This window comes from Syngnathus acus, chromosome 2 (genome assembly GCF_901709675.1).
Source record: "Syngnathus acus chromosome 2, fSynAcu1.2, whole genome shotgun sequence".
In the NCBI taxonomy this organism is placed as follows: domain Eukaryota; kingdom Metazoa; phylum Chordata; class Actinopteri; order Syngnathiformes; family Syngnathidae; genus Syngnathus; species Syngnathus acus.
The window spans coordinates 10,535,996-10,554,510 of NC_051088.1; the positions used below are offsets into that span (position 1 = coordinate 10,535,996).

Here is an 18,515-nt window from a genome sequence, read left to right on the forward strand (position 1 = left end):
GGATTTTTAAGACAATTGAACCCCAGCACTCCCAGCTGATTTATTGCTCAATTTCGAGTGGTTTTAATTTTTTTTTTTTTTTTTTTTATTAAATGTTTACGTTCAGCCAGCCAGAGCACAGTCTGCCGCGTTTGTGTGCGTGTGTGCGTGCGTTCGTGTGTGTGTGTGTGTGTGTGTGCGTGTGTTGGGGGGCACGTTGTCCTCGTTTACTAGACAGTAGCTGACAAATGCAGCAAACGTAGCAGCTCACACCGCAGATAGGACATTTCTCAGCATGACCATGTTAGATATTTGGATGTAAAGTTGTAATGTTGATAGCACTGATCATTTAACACCCCCTGTTAAACATTTTCAATATGAGCAGTTAATAAAAGTTTATGATGCATTCATATCTGCTTGTCTCATGGTTTGCACTTTACATCCTGTTTGGAAATCGCCAGAAGTCCATAATCCAACAATCACCTTCAATTCTTTATAAGGTTGAGAAGCCTAATTGAATTTTGGAGATATGGAACCAGTCACCTTGATGATTGCTCCCTTCGCCTCGTCACCACCGTCCCCCTTTGCTTGCACATATTGCCCACTTGCCGTCATTGCACCGGTCAGACGGAAGGGCCGGCCGGCCGAAGCGTCTTTGAAGCGTCAAGCTCAGATGAAAAGTTTGCAAAAGAGGAATATTGAAGCTGTAGTTGTATGTTCATCACAGTTATGAATGGTTGCACCTTTGCGCAAGAATACATGACCCAAGAAGGTTCACTGAGTGCCTCATGTTTCATACATATCACGCGCTTTTGTTCGATGGCTGAAGATACAATAAATATATCCATCTACCGCCAGTCAGACATCAGGATAAGTCTACATAGCAGTGACATAACCCGAAAATACTTTCCAAGTAAAAGTCTAGAAGTCTATCGAGTCTCATATATGACAACATTTTCAATGCTCACAAACTACTAACTGCTGGACGGAGATCAATCTTTATTATTGTGCAAGTTACACCATGCAGAATCAGTGTCCTGCTGCATCTTCATTTCCACTGGCCCTTCTCATAGTCCCACTTGGCGGAGAGACCTTCGACTGGGTTCATCCTCATGTCTAACATCCTCTGGATTTGTTTGGCCTGCCACTCGCTATCAAAGGTCCGGGGACGCGGAGGGTACACTGTAGACATTCAAATATCAGGAAATCAGTCCGTCATGTATCTCAGAACAGGTAACAACACACAAGTTCCTTCTCACCTGCTCAGTCTCTGACCCCACTCCATTACAATTTACAGTCGAATTTATTTTCACTTATGATGCTGTCCACCATCCATACCAAAATGCCAAAAAAAATGTGTGTAACGATAGACTAAGTGCGGTATCTAAAAATGATCATCTGTTGTCAGCTTATCGTCACATGTGAAGGTAAAAGCCTGTCCGTGAACCACGTGACACCATTCTCTTCTCTTATTGGCTACAACAATGTAAACAAGAAAACGCTTTCGCGGACGGACCGACTCGTGTCTTGTGCTTTTCAAAACAACGCGGAAATAAGAATATCTGTCCTTTAATAGTGGTACGGACAATTACCTTCCCACAGAGCAGTATAAAAAGTAGAGGACTTGTGGCAATAATGATGTTCCGTTCTCTGAAATATATTGACACTATAAAGACACGACGACACGCGCAACTGCAGAAGTGAGGCTCATTGACACTTGATCAGCTAAATTGTTATAAAAAGCTCCAGAACGTTTAACACTGTTGGTATTTTTAGTGTGCACATTATGTTACTACCTCTGAAGGCGTAAAATTGAGTGCAAGACAAACACGGCACCTGAAGACGAATTTAAAAAAAAAAAGGAATGACGTGCAACGAGCGCCCCGAACTCACCGTAGATGGACTGCCACAGGACAACCAGCCCGGTGAGGCCCAGAAAGATGAAGACGCCGCCCATGACAGTCTTCCACTCATCCGTGGTCTTCTTCATTTCTGGGTAAGTCTGACGAAACATCAGGCGGTAGACTGCGACGCGTTTGCACAAGATCATGGACGCTTTAGTGACTCTTTTATTGCAAACATTGTGTCAGTGTTAGGAGCTTACGGGCTATCTTCTCCTCTTTGGTCAATTGGTTCCAGGGCCCTTTCTCCTTTTGCTTTAGGCTCTTGTCAGCAGCACTCAGCTCATCCTTGTAGGCTTTGTCCGGCAACGGGGTGTCCACACGGTCACAGTACATTGGCTTGGACATGTCCGCTGCCTGGCTTACCTCACCTGAGACAAACAATGCAAGGCTTACTTACTTACTTATCAGTAGAAATACCAGTCATGGGCACGTTAAGAAGGGGGGGGGGGGGGGGGGTCTCATTGCACAAAACGATCCCTGCATGACAAGTCATCTTGTTTATAGTTTGATATCTGCTATTTCATGCAGTTTGCCTTTTTAAGACAGAAAGCAAGAAACAAAGTATTTTTGTTTCATTCACCCCAATCTATGCACTAGCTAGCTCGTATTTTCAGTCATGGATGGTGCACTTCAGACTTGTTATTATTGTTAACAAGTTCTAAAAGTGACCCTGAGGAACATGTGTTTGAGCTGTTTCTTCTTAGGTATTCATGACCATCTTAATACTTCTTCCCACCTCCTCCAAGGAGACTCAAATATGATACTGTACCGTGACCGTGCCTCGCCACGGTGGCGCTGCTCGGGGTCACGAGTGCCACCAAGCGCCTGCCTAGGAACCCTGTTCCTACACGCCCCGCAGTCAGGGCGAGCATCTGTAAACACAGTGCATAAAATCTGCATTAACAAATTGGAAGAACTTGAGCATAATAAATTCACCACGAGAGCACCAAACGTATACACGTGAGCAAAACAATATTTCACTTTTACCTTGTGATTGCCTATGATTACATTTTAGTTGCATTTTTCATGTTGTAAAAGTATATACATATCTTATCAGGGCCTGAGTAGCTATTCTGCAAGGTCCCTATTGTAATGTTATAAGTATTATTTTAATTTGTACAGTTTTCTTGAATATTGTGTTATTTATTATGTGAACATGTAATGTTACTGTTTTTTTTTTAACTTTCTAATTTCATTAATGCAATGTATTATTATTATTATACTCCTCATTTGTGCCACATGGTTGCTCAAATTTTGTCCCTATCAATGATTTATTTTTTATTCTTCTCAAGTTACCGTATTTTTCTGATTATAAGTCGTGTTTTTTCATAGTTTGGGTGGGGGGCGACTTATACTCAGGAGCGACTTGTATGTGAAATTATTCACAAACTTTTACTTGATCATTAACACATTACTTACTAGTATAGTTGATCACTTCACATGTTATTTTCACTTTGAACCGCATGAGGGCGCACTATGGCTGTGGAATAATAGAACCTCTCCCATCTGACTTTGGCTGAGAGTAGGAGAAAACCCTGGACTGGGAGTCAGCCAATTACAGGCCACATAGAGACAAACAATCATTCATACTCGCATTCATACTTGTTGTCAATTTAGAGTCCTTAAATAACTTAAGATGCATGCATGCATTGTGCTTAATGAATTTTGTCAAAAGACAAAATGTGTCATCTCAAGTTGAATGGGAGTGAAAGACATGAGCTTGTTAAAAGTGAACTTTTGCTTTGGTTTTGCAAAGTTAACTCACTGCATTTATTTATTTATTTGTAAACATAGCAGCTGCATTAAGGTTTCTTTTGTGTCACTGTTCACTGTTGCAAACAAGTCTTCATTCCTAACAAAAGTTGCTGGCAACGCTCACTGAAAGTGAAAATGGCGGAAACTGGCAAGTTGTCAAATTTCGAGTGCAAGCTGACCTTCTAAAAGTTATGGTGATAAAAGGCACGCCTGCAAATAACCGAGCTTCTTTGTCCCATTTTACGCAAGACACATTGTTAGTACATGAATGAATATTCTGCACAGATCCGATATGTGCACTGGGCAATGATTGCCTCTTCGGAGCACCCTGATACAGATTCATTCCTTGCATTGTTTACCGTCTCTGCTGCACGTACACCACTCTCTCCACTGGAGTTCCAGAGTGGCGCAGTTGAGAAAGAGAGGATGTTTACTTTTTTTCTCTCCATTTTGCTTTGTCAGAGTATTCCGATTGTAATCATGGATACTCACCATGGTGGTGGTAGTGCAAATCCTACGAGGGGGAATAAAAGTTTCTTGTTTTGCTCCTGTCTTGTGTCTGCTTGGATATCAGGGACAAATGACAGTGAAGCAGCTAGTGGGCGGGTCCCAAGCACAGGGCAAAGTTGCACAGGGTGTTAGAAAACATCTATAAATATATTCATATTAGAAGAATTATGCCTCTGAACAATGTGGAAAGATGTTTACTGCATGCAGCAGGATGTAAAAATGCAGAAACGTTGTCTTTTTCCCTTTTTTCTTGCACTTCTCACTTTGTGCCACAGGGAGGTTATTTAAGGACACGAGGAGTTCGTTCACTGCCATTTTTTTTAATTTTTTTATGAGGATCATTTTTCCGGGATTTATATATATTACGTGGGAGGTCATGGTATATGGGGGGAAAAAATACATTCAACGGCTGATTGTTCCACACTGCTTGAGGATGTTATTTTATTTTATTTCGACCGAGGTCTGGCCAAGAGCCCAGAGGCAAAATGTCCATGAGGGGGGGCGGCTAGTTAGCCAACAGCAGCACAGAGAAAGCAAAAAGTGGAGGAGACTCACTCGGGTCAGGCAAGGACGGCTTCTTGTACGTTACTGCAACTGTTAGCTGTGACCCGAAACCAGGCAGATATTTTTTTACTTAATCTGTAACTCAACTCAACTATTATGTTTACCAAATGCATTGTCTTTGTGTCGAAGACCAAAGACTTTTCTGCCAGTCATAGTCATTTGCTTCACTTTTTTTCAGTAAGAAATTAACATCTTCTGTTGACTTCAGGTCAGTCTGTTGACTTAGCCATTGACGAATATTTCATTCACTTGCCTTCAAAAGGTCTTGAGTTGCTTTCACTTTAGATTTTGTGTCATCCATCTGTCCTATCGATTTTATAGCATTAGACTGAAGACGGGCGAGTTTAATATTATATTATTTTTAATTTATTCTGTCAACTGATAAACCCCAGTGAGCCTGTTCTGCTTGTTTGTAGAGGAATCCAAGGTCAAAAGAGCCATATGTCAGGAGTTTGGTGAAAAAAGATTGTGGCTGCCTTTTCTCTCAGCTGGAAATGGCAGCTGCCACACTGTGAAGAAACTCAAGTAGAATTGGGCCTACGTCAGTCCAAACTAATTGCAGAATTGCCCTGCAATGGCGATCAAAACAAAAGAGGATTCATCATCACCCGGAGCAGGAAAAATCTTGGCTATCGAGAGGTCAACTCTGCTGCTAACTTTGCAAGGTTCTCGAGCCTGTGAGCAAAGCTCTTGGTCCTGTCACTTGACCCACACTTCTGCAGTGAGAACTGTCAGAAGCGGAATCCCTCCAGTCAAAGAGCTGCATGGGATCCCCATGTTGAAAGAGCAGAAGAAACCTGACTGCTCCACGGGCAGCTTCATGCACTGTCCACTAGCTGGCAGTGAGACTGGTCACCATTGCATTGTGGAAAATGCACAAAATTAACTTTGTGACTTTTTTCGTGTCAATTGCCAAATACTTTTGAGGCCATAAAAATGGTTGGTGATTTATGATTAGTATGTACCATATTTTAGTGAAACTTCTCAAATTTAACAAGACATTTTACACATTAGGGGCCACTGATTTTGGTTGAGCATAAATGCAAAGTAGTATTTGTGGACAGCCACACTGTCCAAATACTTCTGGTCCGAAATGTAAAATCAGATTTCCTCTTCCTGGTCAAAAGACAACAGTACAAAGGTGAATGTTGTACTGTTTGACAGGGTGTGTGTCATATTTGAACACCAATCAGCCTATCAAAAAAAACCAGTCACAGAGCCTATTATGAATGTCGCTCTCAAACGCTGCGACTGCCCTTGCATCGCACGTTAGTCCACTAGCTGGCAGTATCACACAGTATTTTGAGGTCCTAGATATAATACCTAATATCATGTAAGTGAATTGACAAAAATGGCATGAAACACATTGATTCTATGATGGGTCATTTTTGGGAACAGCCACTTAAAGACGTAAACAGGCATGTTTACTCTCTTAACGCGCACATGTCTGCCAACTTCATTAACTGATCCAATCCTGCTCAACTGGTTCAGGTCCGGTTTTGGAAGAAACATGAAACAAAAAAAAAATTGGCTGTCATTTGTCATATATTCCCATGAATACGCCACCTCAAAGGGAATGAAATTGGTTAAAGGCTGAGTTAAACGTGTTTTACCTGTGTGCATATGTGGTGAAGACACATACGTATCATCTTAGACGGCAGCTGCGAGGAGATGCACGCGTCCGTTGCTCATTTATGCAAATGAGCTGAAAAGCGTGACGCTGCAAATAGTCCTAAATCCGCTCCCTTTCTATGACACCCCCTGTGGGGCTTCACCCCACAGTAACCTCCTTCTGTCCCATTAGAATTGGAGATATTGCTCCATCTCTCCTGGGGAAACGTTGGCCAGACGCTCTTTCGCTTCGCTTCTCTTCTTTGTTCATCTTTCTTTTTTGTGGTAGAGGGGGATGCTGAAATTGTCATCCTAGGAAATCAATTTTCTCTGGCGCTTGACCTCATTAGAGTCGCAGGTGAGCTGCGGCCTATCCCAACGGATTTTGGGTAAGAGGTGGGCAACACCCTGGACTTGTTTGTCCATCAGACTGAGCGCACTTATTTTTCGACAAACAAGCAAATGTGCTTCCCTCTCTACTCACCGTGCTGAATTCATTTCTCTTTGATTCGATTTGCAGCACTCTAACTTCAGAGCAGCGGCGCGGTGGTCGAGTGGTTGGCTCTGGCCTCTCTTTCCGTGTGACGTTTGCATGTTCTCCCTGTGCTGGCATGCTCATTTCTGGCCCTGGAGCCAGAATTAGAAATGGCGCACACCAGTCAAGGCCAGTATGCAAGTTTGAATGATAGTGGGGTGGACAGTGGGGTCTGCTGCCCTTAGCACTCCGGTTATGCTTCTTTTAGCCTTATCTGGTTGGGCGTTTTTCATAGGAGTGGCCAACTAATCGATTTTAGAAATTTTATTTCATTTGTCCTGACAATTATTTCCCAATCTGTTTTTTATTTTTTTTTATTTTGTATATTTCAAAGTGCATCTTTGCTAATGTGCATTGCATCCGCTACAAAGGAACAAATGTGAACAAAGGAGCTAGTTTTTAAAAGCAGGGTCGGTTTGGCTAACGTAGCAATTTGATTACTATATTAAGTGACTTCTCCAACCCTTCTATGACTTTTTCCAAAAGGCAATTAGTATGTTTAATTGGAGCAAAGACACAAATCCTGCAGAATCATGTTCATGGAACAGTCACTGAGTCAATAACTCTGACCAATGCTGGAAAATATTGACCTTCCAAGCCGCAAAATAATTTTCTAAGGTTGCCTTGCCTCTAACTTAACATGAGGAAAGACAGTAAGCATACTGGGGAAGGCGATGTGGTGTTACAGACACATGCATCAGCTAACTGGTGGTTCATTTAATAGTCTTAAATAATTGAGCATTTAAAAATGGTAATTAGTCAAGTGTCATTTTTATCTCCATCCATTATTTACTGGAAATTTTATTCGAATAGTGTTAATTGTCATCACATTTTCTATAATGGGAAAATATATTAAATGAAGAAATATAGTTTTCTGTAGGGAGGGGCGGGTAGTAATGTCATAAAGCCCTAGTTTGTCACCCCCCCCAAAAAGGGAATATAGGTCACAAGAAGTGACTTGTGTCGACCTCACAAGGTTCACATGTACTTTCTGTTGATTGTGCACTTTTGCTTGTGTGTGTTAGTCCAATAGTCTTGCCGCCTTGAGGCTTTGTGCGTAACTGGGTCATCCTCCCATCACTTCCACGCTAACGACGGACCCCCGCCGCCCTCCCTCATTCGCCTCTCTTCCTAATCGGTCCTCATCCTCCGCCACATTAGACTCTGCTGCTTTTGTCTCATGTCGGCCCCCCCTCTTTTTTTTTGGCATCGACTCATTGACACAGTTGCATGACTTCGAATGAAATGGACAGGCAAAAGGCAGCGCAAGCGTTAGCTGCGCATGCATAATCCTCAATAATATGTAGCCCACATGGTGAGGTGGTCTTTTTCCTGCTGTGCATCTTTCACTCTCCTACCTCCTAATTGGCTTAGAGTGGCAGCCGCTCCGGGCGACCAAAAGCCACCGTTTGCTTTGCTTTTGAAACGTATCACCCAGGTTGTCCTGGATATGATTGGCCTCCTCCAGTGGCTGTGCAATGATTGCATCAGTTGAATAAGCAACAGCGATTAATGCAAACATTCAGACCTCGGCTTTGTCAGATCATTTTTGCTGATTTTATTTTATTTCTTGCTTGACGCATCCTCCAAACATCTGCCCAACCTATTGCCCATTTTACTACACACCCTTAAAACACTGCTGGGTCAAAAGGCACCCGATTTGATCAATTTTGCAACATCCAAGGCCAAACCTGGTTGATTGCTTGTGCATTGTTCCACTTCCATCCAGTCTTAAGCCGGGCTTTGGCGTTGAGAATGCCACCATCACTTAAGTCTTTGAAGCTCACAGACGAGCCTCACTTTCTCCTGTTTATAGCCGTGGCCAGTGGGTTAGGTTGATGTTATGGTTCATTGTCTCCATTTGCAAATGTGGAATTGATTGCACTATGCCACTCAACATAACTGGTTGTCTTTGCTGAGTTGTAGGGTTGCTGTGACCCAATCTCCAGTATATTTTATTAAACAGGATTATTGAACATACAGATCTGTAACAACAAGTCAAAAGGTTAAACTTGGGTTGAGCTGCTTCATTCTTATCACGTTTGGCAGAGGCACTAAGTCATCGATGCCACCCATTTTAACAATTAGGTTAATTAGGGTGTGGCTGGAAGAAAACCTTAATGGGTCAGGACCCTGCCATTGTGCCCTCAGATAATCCATCATGAACCGAGGCCTTGCTGACATGTTGAGGAAGCCTCCCAGCTTTCAGAGCATAGACCACAGCCACCTCTTGCTACCATGGCAACCAATCAATACAAGTAAGCTAATAATGACCCTGGCGAGAAGATCATGAGGTGTGAGAAGGCAGGACACAATAACTCATCAAAGCATTGATATGCATTTCGTTCCTGCTTGGACATCATATAGCAGTTTTGCTTTCATAAAATAGGTCACATACTGATGAAGTTGTTTAAGTCGCGCACTCATACCTAACATTTTCCTCCAGTTTATTTCAAACACAAGGAACCCGAGGCCGAGATAGATCAATCCGACATCGTCCAAATCTGTCTTTCAGCAAGTCGTGCTGGAAAAAATGATGAAAATATACCGCAAAAGACTAACAGCGATGCTTACTTTCTGCACCTGCGTGAGATGTAATATCCATCCATACACCACCAAACGCTAGGTTTTCTTCGGAGAAGTCTTGCCAGGCCTCTACTGCAACAGTGCTGCTTCTTCTGAGGCCATTTTCAGCAAGTGAAATGCACGCACAATTGAATCCAGGGCAGGTGTTTGACTTGGCCATTGCATAACATAAAACTCACGTGGTTCCTTTTACAGTATGCTAGGTCATTGTCCATCAATACTGTCAAGCACCCTCCACTGAGTTTTTTAAGCATTTGGCTGAATATGATCAGACAGCATTGCCTGACATGTTTCTGAATTTATCCTGGTTTTTTAAATCATCAATAAATACAAGCGAACCTGTTCCGCTGGCAGCCATACATACCACACCATGACATTGTTTTTTTAACGGTCGAAAGGAAAGATGGCCAAATGGTGTTATTATGACTCATCTCCTCCCTCCATGTTTAGCTTAGCAGGAGGGTCATAGTTGTTATCTCCCTTGGGCTCTGACCCCAAGTCTGCTGTTAAACCCCCCAAAACTTTACATTATACATCTGTGCTTAAGCCCTATTAATGAATGTGTGGACAGGGACCCACTCCCACCATGGTTAGTGTGATAAAAACCACCAGAGACCTGCCGTGTGACATCATGTAAGGAAGCCAGAGTGGCGGTGATGGAGGGCCATGTCTATCCCCTTTCTTCCTCTCGTGGGACCCTCGCTGGCCCTGGTGGAGGTGCTGAAGGACAGCTGCTTGTCTGGATGTGACGTGTGGTGAGGTGAGGGGCAGTCGTTGAAAGGCGTGGATGAAATGCAGATCGGTGGGGGGGGTTGATCTTGATTACGAGTTTTTGGTAACCTTTGACACACATTTGCATCGTCAGCAGTATTCAAATGAGCCATTACAGCTGTGCACTGATATTAACTGCAAATGAAATGAATGGAAGGATAGTCAATATCTCCAACATAGCAGTCACAATTTTGGTTTCGTGAGGAAATGAAAATGTGTCCAAATGATTGATCGTGTCCAATCATGTTGTTGTTTGACCTAGTCCATCATATTTTAATTGAATTTAGCTCCACGTCCATCAAGGTGTTTCATGAGCAAGCTCGCTTCTTTTTTGTGTTGATAACGTAAGCTCTTATTGCTTTGCCATCATCCTAAATGGGCCTCTTTAAGCCAGTTGGCCTGGGCCCAGCACCCAAGGGAGAGCCCCTCCCATCCACCCCCCCAAGGGAACCTGCTGTCAAGCGGCTGTAAATCACCATCTGTCTCCAATGTGTGATCACCTGACCTGAACTTGTCAACCTTGACCTTTAGCCGTCCACCCACACATGCGCAGGCCTGTTAGCTACACGCGCATACGTACACCCACTAAATAATAGACTTCTTTTGAACTGGAATCAAATGACTTCATGAAAAGAGAGATACATGTGTTTATTTGTAAAAGGGATATTAAAAAAAACAATTCCATACACAAGTAAAATACAATTCTATACTTATATTTTTGACAGAATCTTCCTTACTTTCCTTTCCTTTTTTGCGCTCACCTGTAGTGGGATCAGAAGCAATTCGATCTTGAGACGCTCACAGAGCTGAAGTCTCATAAGATTTGCTGACCTCCCGCATGTTGCGAATTTGAACTTTTTTTTCTTTTAACTTTTGAGGCATACGCGTATTCCAAGAACATTTTGATCAAATGACTCTGCGTGTTGGGTCAAAGTTTATGCTTGTCATGAGCCGAGATCACAGAGAGCCTGATTGTAGTCATTTAGCTACAACAGCAATAAATGCAGGCATGTTTTTCCAATTTTGTCACATTCCACAGAGTGGAGGAATTGTAGTTGTACGCTACTATTATAAGATCCCCAAAGAACGCTGTGGTTGACTCTGCTGGAAGTCTCGTCTGCTGCCTGGGCCATTGACTGTCCGCAAGTCCCATTTAAAATGAGCTGCCAAAGTGAACCAGGCTTATCCTGCTCTTCTATGTTTCTCTGACTTTGTCTGTCATTTAGACTCGAAATGTTGCACACTTTTGCCAAGGAGAGTTGTTAAGTAATGTGTATTCGAACAAGAACCGCATCTGAAAACAATTCAGTCAGGAAAAAACCCACTTGTGTTTATGTTTGTGTTGTGCAATCGTCAGTGTGCGCTCTGACAGGAAGTCGGCAGTCGATGTCAATGAGTGGCCACAAAATCACTCACTATCTTGATGTTATTGGCTACTCCAATTTAACTCCAAAACTGACCCCATCTCACACAGGATGTGATGAAAATGGCGTGCCCTCCTGGGGCAGCCTGAACAATTTCTTTCCGTCAGAAATCCAGTCTACCCAAAAGAGTCCTTAACTGGAAGCACTCTGGAAGCAATGTGGAGCCATAAACAAAAGGCTGTTGTCGGTTGATGAACTCTTATGAATGCTTGTCATAAAAGGGCAGGTCGTTGTTGAGTTACGTAACAGGGCAAGCAAGCAGCAGTTTTTATGACAGCACTTGCTTACTGTTCAAAGAGCTGAGCACGACTTGGTAACGCACATTTCAAAAGTGAAATAATTCTGTTCCAAGCCCAGGAAGACAGGGGGGGCTGTTATGCAACTGGAATAATGAGGACCCGCTCGCTGCCTCAGCACATCTTTATGATCCAGGCTATTTATGGAAGACTTTATAAATGCTTAAGATATTACCTGCGTGCACCAACTCTTACACATGTAGTGCCCGCAAATCTTCTTTAGTATTATTCAATAAATGCATTTGTGCAAATAAAGCCCCCCCAAACAGACGCCTCCAGTTGAGTAATCCCTCTATTTGTGGAAATAAGGTACGCTAAAAGGGTACTGGAATGAGAAGTTTATTTGTACACATAATTTGACAAGTGACTCCTCACTCTAGATTCACTTGTTTATTATTTTCACCACAGTGGCCTCCCGCTTGCAAAAGACCAGTGTGGAGCCTGAACTTAGGCTGTAAATCTTGTGAAATGAAGGATGAATTTATTTATCATCATGTGTTGTAACTGATCTTTTGCCAGTCTGCCAGTCTCATGAAGGCAAGTGGAGCAAGCAGATTGCTGCGCTGTGCACTTCCACATGATCACAGTTGAACGAAAAACAAGAGTGACTGTGCCAGTCAGTCACGCACTCAAAACAACTTCATCCTTGAATTTTTCCACCGAGCACACACGATTAGGAAAAAAAAAGGAGAAAAGGCAACCAGACGATGTTACCAAACGATTTATGACTACAACAATTTTCCTCTGTGCTTTTCAAAAGTTGAACATAGAGACAGACGCAAGGATAGTCAAACATTCCGCTTTTAGAGATCGGATTGGGGAAAAACTTCCACCTTGTGAAAGTTTGGAAGGCATTTTTAGGCTCATGACAGCTGTTGTTTTGACGAATAGCCTAACCTCGCTGGTTTTTCAAAATAGCCCATAAACAAAACCTCAATTCAAAGCAAAATGAAGTCAAATTGTCACATTATAGCGATGCTCTTTGCATTTTGATGCTATCTTTGACAATATCCATCCAAAGACAACATAAATACCTGGCCCACTCACTACTTTGTAGCGCGCTAAGCGCACCTATTGCATCACCTATTATCAACACCTATCCAGACGTTCAGGCTCCATTACTTAACACATAAATGAGGACATGTTGAGCAAAAACACGTGCATTTGTTCTCATGGGAAGAGAGAGGCTAATAAGCGCTGCATCCTCTCTGTGTGGGGAAAGAAGCTGAGGTCACGCCGAAATAGTTAATTAAAACAGCTTGTTGCCAAAACATGAGCTCATCATTCTCCAGCTTGTTTTGCCATTTGCCAAGTCCGAGCCCCTAACACTGGCCCCCTCATGCAAAGGCTGAAAACTTAAGGGAAGCTGAGAATGTCTTCATTTTTTGGACTAACTGCAGTGGAGATGTTATTTGTCTTCCTTTTTGTTTTGTTTTCTAAACAGGCTGAATTCATCCATCCATTTTCTCTACTGCTTTTTCTCATTAAGGTCATGGATAAGCTGCCACTTGTCCCAGCTGAATTTTGTACGAGGAGCGGAGCACATCCTGGTCTGGTTGCCAGCCAATCGCAGGGCTCATACAAATAAACAAAGCACTCACACTCACATTCATTTCTATGGACAATTTAGAGTCTTCATTATCCTAAAATGCTTGAATGTGTGTTCCGTGGAAGCCCACACAAGTACAAGGAGAGCATGCAAAGTGCACACAGGAAGGCCAGATTTGTACCCTGAGCCTCACAACTGAGAGTGATGTGCTAACTTGAAGTCACCAACCGTGCTGCCCGGCTAAATTCAAATAAATCCTATTGTTCATTTTCATGTTTTTCATTAATTATTTCAAACTCAGGGTTCAGGGAAATTAGCAAAATCTGCAGTGTATGACGTATACACTTTGTTTGGCATTTTAGGAAATCAACAACAAACTATAATTGTATTCACCAATAATTTACGTACTTGAAAAGATGACGGTAAAGACTGCAGATGTGTAGAAAAAGCTTTGAAGCCTGCACTGATTCAGAGCAGTTGATCAATTACCATACAAAAAGTATTTTCTCTGGGATAAAGTACACAACATCTGTCTGTTTGTGTCGTGATTATTAAACACGGCAACATCAAGTTCGTCAAATGGTAAGATCAGCACCAAACCTGTAAAATATTCGACTTCTTGTCAAACTAAATAACTTTTTGTTTAGCCTGTGCACACAGTATAAACAAAGCTACAAGGCTACAAATATCTATGTTAGGATTGTTTTGTGTTCTACAGGGTCTTTGTACCGTGTTGGTGACTCACACATCCTAGTCATCCTGAAGTCCAGTTGCTGCCCTCTGCTCCTCCCAAAAGACTGTTTCAAAAAGTCAAAAGTTCTATTAACATTGCTCACAGTGTTGCATAAAAGTGGAAGTCCAACTCAGCATCACACGGTCTCTGGTTAAAAGGTCACCGAAAGCCTCACTGGCTGGCTGTTGATAGACACGCAAGCCACAACATAAGGTACAATTGCTGCCTTTACGAAGATTGTTATGTTTATTTTTGATTGACATCGACAGAAAGATAGTAGCTGTTTATGGTTGTACAGTGCTGCCTTGAGATTCTTTTTTTTTTTTTTTAGATACGAGTCATGTTTTTTTTTTTTTACTCTGGTCAGCCTAGCTGCTAAGTCATTACCTAAGCAAAAGACAATTTTTCTCAGACACATTTTCTGAAATAGGCAAACATCTATTCCTTGGTTGTGCTATTTTATGCTTGATGCCTGAGTAAGCACTCTAAGCACAACTAGTATTCGTATACAGATGTTCATTTTCCGAGTGTCTCCTTAAAATGCTGTGCTCTCGTACAGTTTTGCATACATAGTGAGCCATTTATCGGCAAAGCGTTGTTATTCTGATCGTTGAAGTGCAGTTTTCCTCCCCCACTTGAAGTCGAGCACTTTGAAAACCCATTCTTGATCCAGCTGCTGTCTGAGAACAAAGCACGCTTAGGAGGATGCGAAAACTGCTCACCTTGGGCAACGCCACCTTGTAATTTGCACTCGTAATCATTTCCAGGCCGAAAAGGAGTTTACATGTCAGCGTGGACACTTTTTATACGCTGGGAAAGAGAAAGAAAACAACCAGTCGGACACGGACAGGATCTTACATTACTCCCGGAGTTTTAATGGAAACAACACGCCACTTAATAACAGTTTGTGTCCAGGCACGTGTTACATGCTGACTGCCTACTGTAATTCATTCCCATCTGTTTTGTAACTTAACAATATAAATTGCCCTTACTCGGTTTACCTCATTGAGTGAGAGGAAATCAAGGAAGAACATGTGTTCATCTGGAAAGAAGTTTACTCAGGTTCATTCCGGATGGATTTTTTTTTTCCCCAAAATTACGCTCTGTTTATGTTTACACAAGAACGACCTTGGAAAATAAGTGTGTACTAGTAGTGCTGAGTACATGCTGTGTGGACCGCAGTTTTTGCGTTGATGCTGCGTTTCCATGTGCATGTTGCGCATTCACCCACTTAGAAGACTGCACAATTAATTTTTAATTGCAATGGCAATTTTGGTTGCTGCAAATAAATGGAACCCATCAAGTTCTTTTTCAACGAGTAGTCAGCCAACCACCAGGGGGGCGATCACATTGCTCAGGCATCAAAATAATAACTCTTGCCCTCTTGAATATGCCGAACAATGTTTGTGGGTGCCAACCTTCGTTTAGTCGTTCAGTCCTGTCTTTTTAATTCTCAGTAGGCCTTGTTTCCCCTCAGCCATCCCAGTACGAGGTACACTCTGACCTTTGCCATCAAAGCATGAAGCTGTTTTTAGGACACTATTTAGCAACATGCCTGCGCTTTGACTGTTATTGACCCGACCCGACTCCAAACTGGACCCACTGACCAGAAAATGCAAATGCATTGATCCCCCCACCCCCCCATACTCACTATATCGCAATGTGTTTGTTTTCATCGTAAGCACGTGATTGTGTAGTATGTTAGGAGGGCTTAGGCCAGTGGTTCTTAACCTTGTTGGAGGTACCGAACCCCACCAGTTTCATATGCGCATTCACCGAACCCCTCTTTAGTGAGTTTTTTTTTGTTTTTCAAGACAGAGAGGTTTTTACTGGTGCACAACATGAGCCGTGCATAAACATCACCTTGTTCAAAGAATAACACCAACACAATGCATGAATTCACAACAAATGACATACCAGCAAATCAGTGTGACTTCTGCTTTTGCCTTTGCGAGACTAGTTCAGATATGCGGATATATAAATCAGGTGTGTTCGGACCTCTGCAGTGGAGGCTCTGCCGAACCCCTGAAACCGACTCACCGAACCCCCAGGGTTCGACCGAACCCAGGTTAAGAACCACTGGCTTAGGCTATATGGCTTGAATAAAAATGAACACGACTTCTGTTTTCAGAGTTTAACATGTGAGTTTTCAGAAACTATGAGCCTCATTTTCCTATGTTTGTGCCTTGAGAATCCAAGAGCGCATTGACAACCAACACACCACCGCACACAAAATTTTTCCCCTCATTTTCAGTTAAAAATGCTTTCATACCCTGAGCCCTGTGGGGAAAAATAGTCATTCCAAATTCCAAACTAATAAGCGTATACAGAGCCGTGTTTGTGCTGCCTTCTCGCTGAATAGTTTACTTATCTGCCGCATGTGTCACAGGAGCGGCCAGGGGGCTTCAAAACAAGTCACGTGGTGCCCTCAAGAACTCTTAATGTTTAAACAAGCCAAGATTATTTACTCGCCTTACTTGTCCCACATTGAAGTATGGGAATGTCAAGATGCTCATTGCAAACAATTGTGGAGAAAATAGAAAATAGATTCAATGTGAAACAGGCTTGTGTGTACGATAGCAACGTCGTAATCTTCCAAATCAGATTGGCATATTTAAGCATTGGATGTTTGATCTTGTCACCATTGGGTGACCAAGATGAGGCCTGTCTGGGCATGAGGGAAATATGAGAGGTAACATGAGGGTTGTTGCACTCGTGGAATGTGTGTATGTCTGTGTGTGTGTGTGTGTGCCAAGTATGATACAAGAGCGTGATGTTCTCGATCTGCCATGACCTCATCCTCCTTGTTTAGTGGCCGTCTCCAGATGAAGGCTAAGAGAATTTAATTGGATCCTGGAGTGTTTGGCCTAAGCAGTGAGCACTCTGTGTAACCTTCTTAATCCACCTGCCGCTTCCTTTTGTGGCTTCCAGCCAAGGTGAGCGCTCTCGTGGTGGTACGTTCCCACCGCCGCAGAGGCTGGCCAGAGCGCTCATGAGCTCTTTATGTTGAGAGGATTGTTCCCAGGCACTGAGATCGTGTAGCATGCAAATGAGATGAGAGTGTTGGGATAAAAAGTGAGAATCCGGCTAACATAAACAGAAGAAGAGTTAGAGCTGTGGCAGGGTGGTCAACACTTTAGGAATGAGATAGTTACTTGTGTTCACAAAACCTTTGGACTTTGATAACCAGTCTTTGAGTTCACACTATGCATTATAAGGTGGCCGAACAGGCAGGCTGTTGTTAATAGTGTGCCATTTTTATTATACGGAGTGGATCAAAAGATCACTTTCAAGTTCTGGCACTGGTTGTAACAGGCTTAGTTATAAAAGCCCAAATTGATTTTGAACACATTTAAAAAAAAAAAAAAAGAGAAAATGTTGGACAGCTACTTACTGACTGAATCCTTTTTATTCAAGCTTGTGTGGTGGCTGCATGATATGCTGATAGCTGCTCGCCCCCGCTGAAGGAAAGAAGAAAAAAGATATCAAATCTGTGGAGGATTAGATGCGATATTCTGGCGACATGCATGCTCTGAAGAGAGTCTCATGTTGCTACATAATTGATAGCACATAAGAACAAAAGGGCTTTATATGCGCTTTGTGTCTCTTCGCTAAACTATTGCGCTCCACATCAGCACATGCCATTCTAGAAATCAATTTTATTTATTTTTTGGTAGTTTATTTGTGGTTTTCAGCAATAAGTGACACACAATAAGATTCGTTTCTTATAGTTTTTATGGCAGATGTCCTTCCAGAAACGAGCCGCCATTTTTTTGGTACATTATAAAATGTTTGTTTTTGGGGCATATCATTGATCTGTTTGGCTATGCTCTTGTCATTTACCCCAATGATCTTTTGTAGCCATGAAGTATTGACTTGCTATGGAATTGCCTCTCCACTAAAGTAGCTATCAATGTGTTTTGCTCCACAAAGTAAAAGAAGAGTGGCGGCAAGAAATTTTTGGAAGGAATACTCAGAGTTATTCCCTTTAGAAGCTGGTGTCAGAATCTGTTGACCCAGCTGAAATATTTACTGGGCGGTCCACTGGTTTATTTTTTACCCTGGAGCTGCCAGTCTGCGGAATCCGAGTGGAAGTCCGCTCCCTGCCACAGCCTCCCGAAGATGACGCACCAATTCCCGCGTGTGTGTTTGCCTTTTAGGCCGTGTGTGTGTGTATGTGTGTGTGCGCGTGTGTCGGCATCGAAGCATGTCGTGTGTGTTTAGTGTGTTCACTGTGCACCACAGGAAAGCTGGCCTAGTGCACCCCACCCTGGTGCACCCTTTCAAAGAAGCACGCC

General features: G+C 42.6%; 1 protein-coding gene and 1 long non-coding RNA gene across 2 annotated transcripts; both read right to left on the reverse strand.

Moving 5' to 3' along the window:
* Positions 1 to 958: 958 nt before the first annotated feature.
* Positions 959 to 4,282, reverse strand: LOC119131632. Its single transcript, XM_037266241.1, has 5 exons — positions 4,131 to 4,282; positions 2,653 to 2,755; positions 2,084 to 2,251; positions 1,873 to 2,004; positions 959 to 1,161 (listed from the first exon to the last, which is right to left on the reverse strand). Exons 1-5 carry the CDS (start codon positions 4,131 to 4,133, stop codon positions 1,028 to 1,030), a joined length of 540 nt encoding a protein of 179 aa, XP_037122136.1. The 5' UTR covers positions 4,134 to 4,282; the 3' UTR covers positions 959 to 1,027.
* Positions 4,283 to 13,796: 9,514 nt separating this feature from the next.
* On the reverse strand, positions 13,797 to 17,679 carry LOC119131677. The gene is made up of 3 exons (XR_005099696.1): positions 17,612 to 17,679; positions 14,940 to 15,027; positions 13,797 to 14,399 (listed from the first exon to the last, which is right to left on the reverse strand). It is a non-coding gene; the product is annotated as an uncharacterized LOC119131677 (long non-coding RNA).
* Between the last annotated feature and the right edge of the window lie 836 nt (positions 17,680 to 18,515).